This window comes from Buceros rhinoceros, unplaced genomic scaffold, assembly GCF_000710305.1.
Source record: "Buceros rhinoceros silvestris isolate BGI_N320 unplaced genomic scaffold, ASM71030v1 scaffold24750, whole genome shotgun sequence".
In the NCBI taxonomy this organism is placed as follows: domain Eukaryota; kingdom Metazoa; phylum Chordata; class Aves; order Bucerotiformes; family Bucerotidae; genus Buceros; species Buceros rhinoceros.
The window spans coordinates 45,020-60,972 of record NW_010390645.1 but is presented as its reverse complement, the minus strand read 5'-3'; the positions used below and the strand labels follow the sequence as shown (position 1 = coordinate 60,972).

The 15,953-nt window shown below is 39.6% G+C and overlaps 1 protein-coding gene across 3 annotated transcripts in view; it reads right to left on the bottom strand.

The window, feature by feature from the left end:
* Window positions 1-5,000: 5,000 nt before the first annotated feature.
* Window positions 5,001-15,953, bottom strand: part of ALDH1A2 (aldehyde dehydrogenase 1 family, member A2) — a 55,895-nt gene continuing 44,942 nt past the window's right edge. For all 3 annotated transcript variants that reach the window (XM_010138574.1, XM_010138581.1, XM_010138588.1), the window contains 6 exons: window positions 15,334-15,436; window positions 12,286-12,470; window positions 11,375-11,539; window positions 10,777-10,934; window positions 9,902-9,976; window positions 5,001-5,418 (listed from right to left, as the gene is read on the bottom strand). In XM_010138574.1, the coding sequence (XP_010136876.1) occupies window positions 5,346-5,418; window positions 9,902-9,976; window positions 10,777-10,934; window positions 11,375-11,539; window positions 12,286-12,470; window positions 15,334-15,436 (759 nt within the window). In that variant the 3' untranslated portion in view covers window positions 5,001-5,345. The remainder of the gene's footprint in view (window positions 5,419-9,901; window positions 9,977-10,776; window positions 10,935-11,374; window positions 11,540-12,285; window positions 12,471-15,333; window positions 15,437-15,953) is intronic.

Here is a 15,953-nt window from a genome sequence, read left to right as displayed (position 1 = left end):
CTGTTGTGCTTGCACAATCCAGGTTTATTTAGCAGGCAGATAAAAACACCCCCAAAATGGCTGGGAATTGCCGAATTTGATGTTAGCTATTAGGATTAAATGACAGTACAAGGAGCGGTTACAGTAATGCACTGGGAAACATACCAGTGATGCAGACTTCATTGATCCTTAGGGCAAATTGTCCTGGCAGATGTCTCAGCCTTCCTGGGCACTGGGTCTTCAGGGCATTACAGCTGATGGCAAGGGCCCTCCACAGTGTGTTTATAAATGTCACCTGAAGCTGGGTGAAATAATGTTCCCTGGAGTGCCTCCTGGCACTGAAAATGTATGTGCTGTGCACCGTACAGGGCAGACTGCTGTTTGATGAAACTCATCCTATAAACGCATGAAAAGGAATAGTGCAAACGCTCACCATAGAGGAGCAGGGGATTGTGGGTGCAGTCCCTGTTTTCAGTAGTGGCTTGAATGAATTTGAATTTGTTGATAGCAGAAAAAAATAGTTGTGGTCTTTACAGTGCTAGCGGGCTCTAGAGTACCCATGCTAGGGGGATGAAATCGGCTTTTACTGAGCGTTCAGGATTTAAACTCAGCAGGTTGAACTGGTTTAGAATTAACCATTCTTATGAACCAGGGACATGTAGATGTGCCTTTCTGCCCCCCTAACAGTAAGATAAGAGGACTAGGGACAATATGCAACAGCTCTGGTGACTTAGCCCAGTTGTACCAAGAGGCAAGTCACTCTTGTGCCTCTACTCACTCTCTTTGGGACAGATTCTCAGTCATACGTGTGTGCGTGCAGCCTCAATCTTAGATAACAAAGCACTTGGTGCTGAGTGCTACCCCACTGTAGCAGCTGTGGCTACACAGAGAGCTTAACATGCTCTTCACCACTAAAATGACTGAATTTGCACTACAGCCAGCAGTAATAATCTGTTGCTTGTATTAACCTTGAATTCCAGTGTGTCAGTTCCAGTCCTCGGAGAAAAATTAAGCAAGTGCTTATTGAAACCAGCATCCCAGCACTCCACGTTGTGCCGTGTGGAAAAGTGGGACCCCAAGCCCTAGTAATAGCATATTCTAAATGCACTTTAGTCACATGAAATTATACCAACACTCTCACATCAGCTCAATCTGTCCTTGCAAATGGCCCAACTTCATGCTAAAATCCCCCGTGTTGCTTCAGAAGTTCCTATGCTTTCTGGCAGAGCCACACGTAGTTCCCTGATACCTGTGCGCTGTCAGTGGACACAGAAGATACAGAAAGAATAAATCAACCATGCGTTTAATGGGGACGAGGAAGAAAGATGTATTTTACGCAGCTGTAGTCTAATATGCTGAGATGAGTCTGTTTGAATGGGTTGGGAATGCTGATGGCATCTAACAGCCACAGAGGCTTTTCCTGCTTCCTGATAGATATAGCACTGTGAATATCAGTCATTGTGGTATGAAGTTGTTATGAGAAAAATAACTTCCTGTGTTGATGGACTTAGCATGCAGTAAACTGAGATATATGGATGCAAATGTAGGTAGTTGTAAATGTAGCTCTCCAGAGCTCTAGGTGTGACCATGCAGAGGGCCAGAAGTAAACAGGACAGTGTACTGCTGGTCTTTGACTTCCTCTCTAGCTAAATTGGTGCCCTGAATTCAGTGTTACTACAAAAGTTCTCTTTTTTTTCCAGGACAGAAGTGAGAAATAAGAGGGCACTGTAACATAATGCCTCTGTGTATGCAAGACAAGCTTTTTCATTCTGGCCTCTGAAGGGAGGAAGAGAAAGAGTGTTCTTTGTAACAGGGTACCGATAAATGTGTGAATGATATTCAAGCAGAATCAGTATCTCTGGCTTTGTCTGAAGGCCACAGAACTGAAATCCTTTTTGCCTTTCTTCACATTATTTTCCCAGAAGAAACTCACCACTATTTCCAAACTCTCCCTTTACTACACTTGTATACACATTTATCAATACATTTACTTTCTGCAGCTGGGGCTCCAGAGTCCTTATTTACTATGGCCTGAACTTCACTCATTTCATTAGATGACAACACTCCTTTTTTTCAGTGGGTTCCAGAACAATTTCCCTTTCTTCATTTTGCTTTCAGGAAAGCACTCCATTGCTTGTGCCTATGTGACTGTTTGGAGTGGTGAGGCAGGTTGCAAACAGGTCAGAGAGAGGGAAATATGGGAAGTGCTAACTAACTGTTCATTCACTGTCCCGTGACAGTGGTGTCCATGCCACTAGTTAAATAGGAATGAAGCTCTGCTTAGTATATGCCCAGTATCCCCGACTTCCAGGATCTGTACTCCTTTTTGAGACTGCAGTTTCACTCCTGTTACTAAGTTTTATTCTCTTTTATCCCATCTGTTTCAGTCAAGTTTATCTATTGTGATTGCCTGTAGAGTGTTGATTAAACCAACAGTATTATTCTGTGATGCTGAGGTGTAACCATTGCTTGCCATACAGTGAAGTAGTTTGGCCTTATTAACTGAGTAGTTACTTTATCTAAATAGGCACCGTTTCAAAAGAGGAATGCTCTACCTGGCAATGGAAGTAACCCTGGAATAAAGGGATTGCTTGATGGCGAGTTCTGTAGTACCTGGCCGTGTGAATTTTACTGGCTGTCCGAAAACATTCGGTCTGTACTTTTCCTGTGTTTTAGCATTTTGAAATGAAAGACAAGTAGAATATCACTCCATCAGTGATCTGAGTGTTAATTTAATAATCTTTGTGACTCATCTACTAGAGAAAGAAAAGGCATGGTGATTTTTTTAAACATTATCCAAAACTCAAGCTGTGATGCAGCAGTTTGCAAGGGTGCCCCACTGGTTCTGATGATTTCAGACCTTCCCCAATAGCTAAACTTAATGGCCATGCGGGTGAGGATGAACTTTGGCTATGACCTAGATCTGAATTCACAAGTGTTTTTTCATACAGCTGCAATAATATTCCAGAAAATGTAATTGGCCTTTTACTTCATTCACTTTTGTAAATGAAAATAAAGCTACTGTGAGAGCAGATCTTTTGGTAAGGAAATATTTTAAAAAATATTTTTATAGCTCTGTCAACAATAAAGGAGTCTCACAGTCTAAAGTCTTTCTCTAAACCTTTTTAATGGAAAAAACTTCATAGAAAATATCCTTTTACTTTTTTAATAACATATAACTATATACATGATTAAAAACTGTAACAAAAAGCTGCAGGGACTGGGGGAATGTTTTGTTGGATCCATGCAGATGGTACATTTAAAAAAAGGATTTCACAAATCCGTGTACATCAAATGGAGCCGCAGTGACAGGGTTGAAAAAAATGGCAACTCTATATTATGTACTGGGAATACAGCACAGACATACAAAATACACAAAAAGAATATAAAAGAGTACATGGTGTAAATGCTGTTAGCACAGGAATTTTCTCTTTAGATAGGAGAAAAGAAGGAAAATCTCCTTTTTCACATTTTATATTGCAGTTTAAAAGATAACTAATCTCTTATTTGCTGTATTTTGTTTTTCTTCACTCTGACATACACTACAGAAGAAATATATGGCATTTGCATTTAACAGCTCAGGAATATTTTGATTCATCTCCATCTCTGTACAGTGAATGTACTGTCATTTCTGAATAACAGCATGTATACGTATTGCTTTGAAAACACATACACAGTTTGTCATGAGTTAGAAATACAAAATATTGAGGGCCACCACACTACGAAGTGCTGGATATTCTTGTCCTGATCCAGCAGTAAGTAAAAGAACATGCACAACTTCAAATCTAAGAGGAATTCCTCAGAGAGTAAAGGAAGTTAAGACTGTGCAGAAGTGATTTGCTGATCAGGTCTGGAGTTTTCAACAGTTTGTAGTATAGACTCTGCAGCTATGAAAACTGTTACATCTGAGGCCATAATTCTGTCTTTATACCCCAGATAATGTAGTTACACAGTGTGGATGATTTACTGTACTTTTAAAATAAATTTTCTTAATTGTAATTGAAAACTTAAAACAAAACATCTTTAAAATGTAACGTCTGGGGAATCAATGAGCTCTGCAGCTGGAAAGAAGAAGAAATGGTGTTTAGTTTGTTGGTTGTAAGTTGGAAGGGATTCTGTAGGCAGCAGGTAATAATGTGACAGGTTTTAAACACCTCACTTCTAAAATAACTTGTTCATATTTTTGTCCTGGGCCAAAAAAAGAACAGATGTAATTGAAAAGTCAGTAACAGCCAGTAAGCTCACCTGAGGCTCACAAGCATGGTGAGGATGACAAGCCATCATTTATTAAGAAAATAAAGTCAAGCTTACTTCTTGTCAGGTGGGCTTTTGCTGCGTTCCTCCTACTGAAATGAATACTTCATAATTCCCAGTGTAATCACAGGGGGTTTAATAGCAGACAAATAAATAGAGTCTGCGTGTGCATATACTTGTTTAAAAAAAAGAAAAAAGATGGAACAGTAACAGTAACAACAACAAAACTAGACAAGCAGTGAAAGCTGAAATACTCTGTGAAGCCTTAGGATCTGTTCCTGTTCTCCTTAGCACCTTCCCACCCTGTCTGGCCATGCTCTTTTGGCAGGCAGGTAAAAGCTTTCAAGTTCCTGTAAGTGAGAGAGGCTTTTTGCTTATAGCACGGCATAAAGTAATTATGAAATTAAGCTTTGAAAACCAAATCGCTGTGGGTCGTGAAAGCCAAATCTCACTGATAAGTATTTGGATTTCATCGTCCATATAATGGTTTGAGTCCTGTCCCAGTCTGACCTTGTTTTGTGAGCATGCTAATTGGAAAGTTGCCACTTTTTGGCAACCAGGTTTTTTGGCAACTTTGTACCAGGGTTTTTTTGGCAACTTTATACCAGTTTTTGGCTCATTACTGTTCAGAGTCTTTTAAGAAAACGAATGATACTCATTTGTGTTGTTCCTTGCTAGCATTTTGGGTAAGATCTGCCTTGTAAAGTCCTGATTGAAGCTAGAATGTCTGTACAAGGTGAGCCTGTTTGAGAAGGCAACCTGAAAGCAGATAAGACTTATTTTGTTTATTTAAAGAAGAGATAAATGTGTGTGTGCATGCATTTGCATTTAACAGTTTTATAGCTAGAACCATTATTACATGATGTCTAATAGCAATTTTATCTCTTGTTATGAGTTGTTTTATAAAGATGTCACAATTCTCAGGAGAGTTTTATGGAAACATGCAGAATTGGTTTGCATTACATACGCAGTTGTGTGCCCAGTATATATGTTGCAACTTAATTTCTTAAATATATATTGTGTAACACTTTTTATTCCTGAGTGCTGGTCTCCATAAGGAATAGAGAGGGTGGCATGATGTGCTCTTCTGCACAGTGTGGTCCTTCATCATTTTAGGAGTTCTTCTGAGGGATCTTTATTGTCACAGTTTTAACTTCAGAATATTCTCTCAATCCACATTCACCCCTAAAAAACCAAATTGCAGCATCAGCTTACACCAGACACTAATTCTTAATTGAGCAAAAGCCTGTAAAGTGATTCTTTGATAAAGTTAAGATATAACCTAAAATGCTCAGCGTAGATTTTTGATGTAACTATGATTTTGTACAAGTTTTCCTTTCATGTCATCCTTCAGAAAACTGAAGTTTCAGTTTAGGTCAAAAGAACAATGGATGGCTCCAGAATCTGACATTAAACCCAGAAATACTTACTGCCTGTTGATGGAAGAGTTGGGAATGAATTGATGTCCTCTGTCCTTTACAGACCTTGAAAATGTCCAAACGCCAAGACCTCCACCACTCACCAGTGAAATAACTGGTTATGTTTGCACTCAAGACAGATAAGGTCCTAACTGAGTGCTGTGGAAAATGAACTACTCGCAATCCTGGATAAAGCTGAACTTGAATCCAAACCCACTGATCATTTTTTCCTTGACAAAATAACCAGCAGCAGAAATCAGCACTTGCACGTACTGTGAAAGAGCATTTAGCTTACTCAGTTTTCCACTAGATTTTCCTAGAAGACCTCTTTTTGTCCTGGCACAGAATCTCACTTCAGATCCTCTGTGCTGCTAGAAGCCAGCCCCTTAATACGCCTCAGTCATCTGACACATGGCTCTGCAGGGTACATTTTCTGCTGAAGAAATGGGTGTTTCTGAATGCTATGTAGATTTTGTTGTCCCTTGTGGCCTGGCTCATCTCTTAGGCAGCTCTGCTGAGGTTTAGAGTGTATATCGCATGGCTTCTTGGGAGTTATGTCTGTTTTCTCTAAGTATAGGTATTTGCATTTGGCTGTGCGTATTTTGAATAATGAAGTGTGTTCTAGTCATTAGTTAAGTTCTGATATGTCTGCTGGATGCTGTGTATGTAAAGCAAACAATGTCTCCACCTGAAAACAAGTCCAGTCAAAGTCTGGAAGTAGAGTATCTCTTCTACACGAACTCACATGACAATTCTTTTGCACAAGCTCTTACAGACAGTAGTTTGTTGGTTAAATTCTTATCCCCAGCCCTAAAACCCACACAATGGAGCTTCCTAACTTACATTCAAATAAAAAAAGTGTTGACAGGCATTTCACATTAGCATGTTTACTGTTTGATACTGCCTTCCCTCTGGATTCCCTCGTTCAGGATTTAATGCCAACTGCACCATAAATATTTCAGGGGGACTCCTTAGAACCTCCTTCTGGTAAGTGTTGCTTTCAGAATGGAGTAGAGTGGCCACTGTTCAAAGCAATTAAACCCCTCTGTATGCCCCCAGTGTTGTATAGTCTACTTTGGATTTACCTCTACGCTGTAAATTTTACATAAAACATAACATCAGGATAGGGACTCCTGTAACCTTTCTTGGAAAGTTAATTCATTTGGACACGAATATGAGTATTTGCCAGCCCATTTCATTCCACCTGCAGTTCTGAAGCTTTCTGATGTGCCTCTTGGCTTGGTAAGCCTTACGTGTTATACGGTGGTTGATATTTAACTCAGACTGATGATTCAATAGGCATTCTAAGATTTACCAGTCTAAGTACATGCAAGGAAATATATTAGTAAAGATTTTTTTGACGTCTGAAAGGTTCCCATTGATTTGGACCACCTACCCCCAGCTTTCAGTAGAAAGTGGTAGATTTGTCTCCAAAGAGTGACCAAACCCTGTAGTTATTTATGAGACTCAGCCAAGCCACATTTCCCTTAAGGCTCACTGGAAGCTGTCACCAGCAGCTGCATGGAGTCCAATAACTAATACTAGTAAGTCTCTCTGTGTGGAAGTTTCTGCTTGATTCAGGAGGGCTGTGGCTTGACTCGAGACACCTGTTGGACACATTTTTGCAAGTCAATAGCTAACCTAGCCAATGGATTATCCAGCACCTTCAGGTATGTTCCAACTGCCAGTTGGTTTCTTATCTTAGCCTGGCAATCAAAATGATACATACTTACTGTCTGTTTCTTCAGTTCAAGGCTTCAGGGCCTTATACATTTATTTACTAGCCAAAAGTCTGGAAGTGGACAACTGTGATGAATTCTAGGGGAAGTATTTTTCAAAAGTTAAAAAGTTGCTCTTGCCGAATAGGAAGATGGATTATTCCAGACATTCAAAGCAGAAGAGTCAGTGTGTGTTCAATTAAAGGGCTCACTTGTCCCCGCAGCCTAATATAGGGAAGCGGGAAGTAATAACATCCTGTTCTGTGGCCACTTTGGGTCTTCTTGGATTGCAGTCTGGTATCAGGATGAGAACAAGGCTTGTGTCTGGGAAAAGGAAGTAGCCCACAGGTCAAATTTTCATGATCCTGTCCCCTGGTTGTGTAGGTGTGAGGGAAGAAGAACAAATTTCTCTTCAAAAAGAAATATTACATACTCTCTTCTCGCCCTCAGTCCAAGAAAAAAAAGATAAGGAAAAGAGTTACAACTCCAGGCTGTTCTCTTCCTAGCACTTCTTTTTGGGAATGCAACTATGCACTGCTGTATCTCAGAGCTATCCAGACAATAATAATTCATGACATTAAAGGATAGTTCTGAAGTAGAATGGCACCTCCTTCTCGTGAAGACGTTTGGTCAGAGACCAAAATTTTGGGAGACCCTATCTAATACAGAATGGCCACATGTGGCTATCTGGGATGAGTCACCTGATTTTTAATTACAGGACTTAAATTTTACACCACTCAGGTAGTGATAAGAAGCTTTAAAGAGTGTAAAAGTAAAAAAACTTTCTGTGTTCATTTTTTTCCCCATGTGCATTAAAAATCTGTGAATTTAAATGCAGGAACAAAACAAATGCCATATAATACAGTGCTACTATAGACAGCACAGTGACACAATTATGATACGGCTGTGACACTGTATTAGCTTAGCAATGACACACATAGGTATGAATATTTTATCTTCTTTTTTTTTGTTCTTTAATTGCCTGATGCAACATTATTTATGCTGTAAAACAGGGATCTAAGAAACTCTGTCATCTTAGTAAAAAGTATGCAGATATTAATGTGGAGGGAGAAGGTGAATTAGAAGGTGATATCTGGACAAAGAGCTTCTGAAAGGAGCAGAATAATTACTCATAAGCAGCTTTTCAGGCATCTTTGTGAGATGGAGATTATTGCGATGGCGAACATTTATTGTTTACAACAAATGTTTTCAAAGCTGTAGATGAGGATCAAGTGTACAACTCCCATAGATTATTCCATGGGAGCTGGGGTGCTGCCTGGTTTCCCACCTTTTCAAAAACTCTACGATACCAATATGTGAATATTTTGATTGCACAGTTAACCTCCCTGAAGTCACTAGGGTCGCTCTTGGGTCTCAAGTTACTCATGTTCTCTATCGAGCTTAGTAGTTTTAGAATATTTTCACAATGATAAGAGTTAGATGAGCTGACATATTTACGCCAGTGTGAGATCACCTCATAACTCATGAATGTGGAGAATAGTATGAATGTGCTACTCAAAGTACTCCCTAATGAGGGAAAATATTTCTGACTACATACAGCTTATTTTATAGATCAAGTTGTATACTTCAACGTATTTTAAAGTGTTTGACCTTACTTTAGTTTTATTGCTGAGTTTGCTGTTAGCCATAAGCTATTTTGAAAGCTTAGGTGAGACATATCTGGTATACAGGCCTCCTGCACAGAAATTAATTGCATCCTTTGTACGCGTAACCAATCTGGGGCTGATGCAATTGCTAAACTTCCTCATGATTGTAATGAGAATTAAAAACTGGTAAGTCTTTAAATTAGATACATGGGACAGTATCTGAGTGTGGAACTCCGTTTCAAAATATTTGGCACAATTCTAAATGGAACAAGAAAAGACAGAAAGCTTTGTAATGGAAGGTGATTTTTTGAAGGGGATTTAAACATATTTGTCTATCCTTCTCTAGGCCTGATTTCGTTTAACATTGTTTATAAATATGGAAGAGATAGATAACATTTTAATAAAATTCAGATGCACCTATATTAAAAATGTAGGAAAAAGTAAAGAAAGGAAAAAATAGCAAAAGAGGCAAAATATATGGTAAAACATCTCTGAAACAACTACACCAAACCAGTCAACAAGCACACAGAAGTACCCAAAAGAGAATATATCTGCAAAAGTGCTGGTTAAGAAAAACTCTTGGAAATCATGGATTGTAAGTTCAGAAAACATACTCAGAAATTTTCAGTTCCTTTCAGACTAAGGAGGGAGTTCCAAACCAAACCAAACAAAGAACCAAAACCCAAACCAAAACCAAATAAAACACTGCCCAAAGAAACCAAAACAAAGAAAACAAAAGGACAAGAAAATGGTCTTACCATGGAAATCAATTGCATTTAGAACTGGCAGTGATTGTCAGTCATCATATATTATGGCAATCCTCAGATGGGAATATTTCCTGATCTGAATTTGCATGGAAGGATTCACTAATGTTTCCTAGTTGTAGAGCTGAAAACAGTTTAGAAAACAGCAGTGTAATACTTACATCTCTCTCCCATTGCCAGACATTTTGAATCCTCCAAAAGGACTTTGGGCATTTAGGGCATTGTAGCAATTTATCCTGTAACAGGAAGAGGCGTTAAGTCCAACTGCACTGTCAGAGACACCTCTAGACAACTCAGGGATGAAGCTTCTGGAGCAAAGGACACCGTATACCTCTTAGTAGTAACAAGCTTGTCTGATGTTGAAAAGAAATCAGGGATTTATGCTATAGAAACAACATTCTTCTCCTTACTTATAAGGAGAATGGGATTTGGCCTGTGAGGCCCGGAGGAAGGCACTTAACACTTGGATGTCACTTCAACAATGAACTGTTAATCTGCTGACAAACCTCAGTGCCAGTTTATTACACAAAGCTATTTGGTTTGAATTTGTCCTTTTTCTCCCTGATTTCTTTTGGATCTTTAGTTTGCCCAAGCTTGACATACTAAATTGCAAGCTATCGAACTCTAAAAGTGGCATTACCTATTCCCAAGGACTAGAGGAAAGAGGTGTCCCCTCAGTTCCTTGTCGTAGAAAACAAATGATTCTTTGTGCCTTTCACAGGACCCTCACAGGATGCCTCTGCTCCACAGAGCTGCCTGTGGGTACTCTGCGTTGTTTGTTTTCAGTACTGCCACTCAGCACTGTGGCTGCCATGCTAAGGGCCGGCAAGGCGCTTTCCAATTTTCCAGAGCATTCGCCCGCAGTGAGCAGAGTCATAACACCTCCCTACAGCTGTTCCATATCTTGGTTAGTGATTCTCCGCTAGGATGGTCTAGATAATCATTTTTCAGACAAAGGGTGCAAAACCGAGGTGCCATAATGATAGTGAGTCAAACTCTGTCTCCAAAAGCAGGAGTGCGATAACTTCTGCCTTACCAGACTGTCCCAGCCTGCATTGCTGAGGAGACTGTCAGGGCCTTGTTTATGTCATTTGTAAAGACAGCAGCTACCAGCCCAAAATCAGAATTGTTGGCTCTCTCTATAACTTCATCCATGGTTTTAAATCTCAGTATTTCTTGAACAGGCCCAAAAATCTGCAACAAAGAGTAATCATTAATTAATAAACCAGCCCACTGAGAGGCATTTTATTCCTGTTTTATTCTGCTTTTTCATTGTCTTCTCTTTCCTGTTGTACTTTTTACAAATTCCCACAGCCACATTTAATAGTGATAATAGCTGTCTGTAAAACTGCATGAATTCCCCAAAGCAGTTGCCTCAGTGGAACTCATTCCATTCTTCCCTTATTTATTCTTTGAGGTCTGAGACTTTACAGCCAAAGACAAAGATTGAGCTTCTTTACCTAACTGATGTCATCGGTTGCTGTGTGCATGAGGAGTTTTACTCTTCTCTTTTTTCTTTTTTTTTAATATAGAGGTAATTTTCACTCTAAAGCTTTTGTCTCAGGAAGTAAACAAAAGGAAAAAAAAACATGTTTAGGACATCATAAAATGATCTTGCCCATGTGTGTGAATACCTCCTCCTTGGCAATCCGCATGTCATCTGTTACATTGGAAAACACCGTGGGTTCAATGAAGAAGCCCTTTCTTCCCAGCCCTTTACCCCCACATTCAAGTTTTGCTCCTTCAGTAATGCCGCTTTGAATCAGTTCCAGGATCTTGTTGTATTGCTTTTTATCGATCTGAAAGAAAGAAGAACCTGTTTGACTTGTAGTCCGTGCACTTGACACTCAAGTCAGAATTGTTTGGTTTTTTGAGGCAAGTCATGTCCTAGTGAGTGGACTCATGCTTATATTCACTGCTCTTTGAGCTGGAGATGCCAAAGATGAATAGCTGCTGACTGTAACCTCGAGCTCAGGCTTCTTAAGGATGTGTCCCCTTATGTATGTGGCTCAACCCACACTCTTGCTAAGCAGTCTGGTTTGTAAGCACAAAGCAGATAATTATTTTTTTGTCCCAAGTTAACTTCCTGAAAATGGTATAAGCCCAGCTGGTTATTAGCAGAAGGAACATTTTCTAAAGACCTGTTTCTGATTCTGCCCATCTTTTGCTTAGAATGCCTGTCTCTCTAGCAGTCTACAAGCACAGTTATGGTTGCAGACAGTTCTTGAAAGTAAGTGCCCATAGAGACTTGAGAGAGCTTCTCACAGTTTACAGCTGTATCTTGAAGGCTGAAGATCAGAATCTTGCTGTTAAAGCTGGGAGGCAAACTTACTGACACTTAAGATGAGAGTTTTTACTTTCCATGAAACACCTCTGAGCTGCACAGATTATCTACTCCATTAGAATTACAATCTTTAAAACATTTATGGTGTTAGCTACCCTGGGCTGAGAGTAGTAAGCACTGACTGACCTCTGGCCTAGTAGACAGAATTTAAATACTTCCAGGCACCTTCTGGTCTGTGGCACCAAAGTACTATTCCTTTACCTGTGGACCTTGTTCCGTAGTTGGGTCAAAAGGACTCCCCACCACTCTCCTCTTTGCACGTTCTACACTTCTTCTAACAAACTCTTCATAGATAGATTCTTCTACATAGATCCGCGAGCCTGCGGTGCAGCACTGACCTTGATTGAAGAAGACCCCTTGGTGAGCTTGTTCCACAGCATAGTCCACTGAAAACCAAGACACCATATGTTGCTTTGAAACATCATAGACACACTTGCTACACACAGTGTCATCTGTATTACATCGTGCCACATTCCCAAAATTTCAAAGCAGAAGTCGGATTTGCTTAAAAAACAAAAACATACTATTGTTGTGTCAGGTCATAAATGAAGATGATTTCATTTTGTGTCATAATCCCTGTGAAAATACAGAGTTCTTAAATATTTGTGTAAAGTTGATTCCCTTCCCTCCCCCTCCCATTTATTCCACCCTGAACACAGCTATACTGGAGGAACATTAGGAGCATTGCGACTGTTTCAGAAACACTAGGTTGCAAGGGACCACTGGGGACTTCAGGCATCATCTATGTAAAGTAGGGTCCATAGGCAGTACATTCCACATGCCATCTTGTGACACAAGCCACTAAACGTCACTTAATACCCAACTGCAAAAATTAAATCAAGACAGTCCTTTGTGTGTATATGGGAGTAGATTATGCCAGAACAACTTCACCAATGTCTTATATGCCAGCAACGTGTAATTTATTAGCTAAAACTCCTAAAAGACCCTAGGAAGCAGATTGTGGCTAACAGTATTGAAGTCTGTCTGACTGGGATCAGTAGAGGAGGGGAAAATTTGTCTGAGATCCCAAGTTTGCACTTGGTTTGGTACTGCATTTGTGAGAATTACAGCAAACCAACATCTTGAGAGATCTTGACTTTGATAATGGCAAGACCTATCCTTTCCAAAAAGTCAGATTATTTTTCTGCAAGACAGAAACATCATCTTGTCCTCAGGTGACCAGGTAAGGCTTTAAAAATACAGGTCAATTATAGAACAATCAACCCTTGATTTCTACTCACTTCCTTGGAGGTACAGCTAACACATCGACTATCAAGCAGGAGAGAGGATCCAGTTGACATTCAGAGCTAAACTCTCCCATTGGGTATAATGGCTGACTAGACAAGAATGTTGAATTCATCTTTAAAGAGTGGTGCCCTACAGCACGATAAGGCCTTTGTTATCAGCTGTAGTCCTTCCAAATACTGCTTAAAGTGTAATCTGTTATGGAATAAACATGCAGCAGTGCTTGACTTTCAGCACATCCTAGACAACTCCATCTGACAGAAATGCCTTATTCTGCCCTCAGTCTGGTCTTGAAAAAATTTATATAGGACGTTCCCTGGACCACATTCACATTTTCCCAGGCAGCTCCACGGAGGCTGAAAACACCATGGATAGAACTGATAGTTTCTTCCTCTATTGTTAACACAGTTTTCCACCACGAGGGGCTGTCTGATTTTTTTGGTGCACTAAACTTTCAAACAGCTTTGTCATGCTTTCTGCTAACTTTTGGCACGGTGTTCCTCAAACTGAACAAACAGCTCCTTTGGAATGGTTAGCAAATTGTCTGCTGTTCTTAAATAATCAGAGCTTTGAAGTCTGAGTCTCAGGTCAAATGCTGGTGGTTGCAATTACAGGAAGTCCAGAGGGCTTTAGTATGATATACTGTCAAACAGACAGTCCTGAGGAAGACTGTGCTCTGTTATTGCCCTGTTGCCTCCAACTTCCCCCCAGATCCTCTACCTTATTTGGCAGATCCCGCAAGTCACAGATAAACTACAGCTCTGCGTGGCAGGTAGGAGCGTTTCCCCTTCCTCTGTGGAAGGCCATAACCTGACCCAGCATATATAACTCTACTAGAAGTCCTCAGGTGATCCAGTCTGAGTTAGTAGGTTAGGGACATTTGAGAGGTGGTGATTTCTCGTGGGACATGGAACTGAGTAATTGGGGTGGAAGGCTGTAACATCTGCATCTGGCTCCAGGTGACAGGAGCCTTTTTAGGTTGACTGTGGCTATAATCTAGATGCCCAACTTGGTGAAACATTTCTGTGTAGAAAAGCTGCTGAAAGTTCTTAAGCTTTCCCTAGCCTTTCACACATTGTTAAGTTTTGAAAACCAGTAGAGGATTGCAACCAACTCTTGTAATTCATGCTATTCAGAGTAATTCTTCTCTTCATTTTCCCTTTTTAAATTAAAAGACCCAATCTTTCTGTCTGTGCGTTTGGCTTACAGAGTTCTCAGAAAAATGCGTTGCGTACAGTGTGCCTGCACACAGCCTGAAACAATAGCTCAAAGAAGGTGTGAACTGTCCCATTGATCATAAGGGGGTGTTAACTTAGAAATCTCCTGCTGGCAATTTAGGTATCAACATTTTTAACTATTTCATTGCTGATCATTTAAGCAGAAACTTCCAGTTTGTGTTTTTATCCTGTCCTAAATGGCTGTCTTGTACCTTCTCAGGTGCCAAAAATCTCAGCTGCACAACATCATCCAGGTGCCAAAATCTTCAGCTCCCTGTTGACTGTGGCAATGAGGACATTTCAATACACAATTCTTAAATTGTGAAAATTAAAAAAAAAGTAATACTCTCCATTTATAGCTACTATCAAAACAGTTTAACAATGGAATACTGCACCGACTAAATTAGCAACTCAAGTGCAAATTAAAGCCCTCTCTTCATAATTGCTGTGAAGCAAAAAAAATCACAGTATTTCCCATCTTAAAGCACTAAACCACTTTGCTGTAGAGTTTAGGATGACAAATGTTTATGGGATCATAACTGTAAATAACACCATTTCTATATGACTGGTTATAATTTTTCTGTTTTCTTGTTGGTCTGTGGTTCAAATGGTGTCTTTCTATAAAAAAATAACACACCTTAGGCTGCTTCTGTAAGATGAAAAAGTGCAATTAGATGCAGCTATATTGGTCCATTTTACCCTAAAATGAAAAAAAAAAAGACAAAAAAAAAAAAAAAAGACAGCACACAAACATGTTTCTAAGAAAAATATGGAAGTGCTGACTTACAATCAGCATCTGCAAAAATAATGTTTGGGCTTTTCCCACCCAGCTCCAGTGTAACTCTCTTCAAATTACTCCTTCCAGCTGCTTCTTGGATCAGCTTCCCAACCTGAAAGGAAGTGGAGACACATTTTACAGGGAATGTAGTCATACAATTCACTTCAGCAGCCAACGCTGGCTGTCACTGAAACAGAACTTTAAATAATCCAGCACGTTCTTCAGTCCAAACAAATTTTCATCAGCAGGTTTTTTTTTTTTTCTAGAAATTGAGAAGCAATAATAGCACAAAGTTTGTACCCTTCAGGTGTTTCCATCTAAGCTAAAATGGCTCTGGGCTTTCTTTTAGCATGGTTTAGGAGGACCAAATTAAAAATCTGAAGTTGATGTAATTAGGATTACTTTCATCCAAACTACCGGCATGTTCACAAGATTTTAGTTACTATTATTATGAGGTTTAGTTAAATAATTTCTAGTGGAAAAAAGAGATCTGATAGCTGAGTACTTAGCATGCATTAAGCTTATTACTATTCATTAGTAATAACTTCTATCATACTTCTTTATATAGTCCAGGTGTTAGTTACCCCAGATGATCACTGCTTTATGAATGTATTTCACTCTTACTTCTT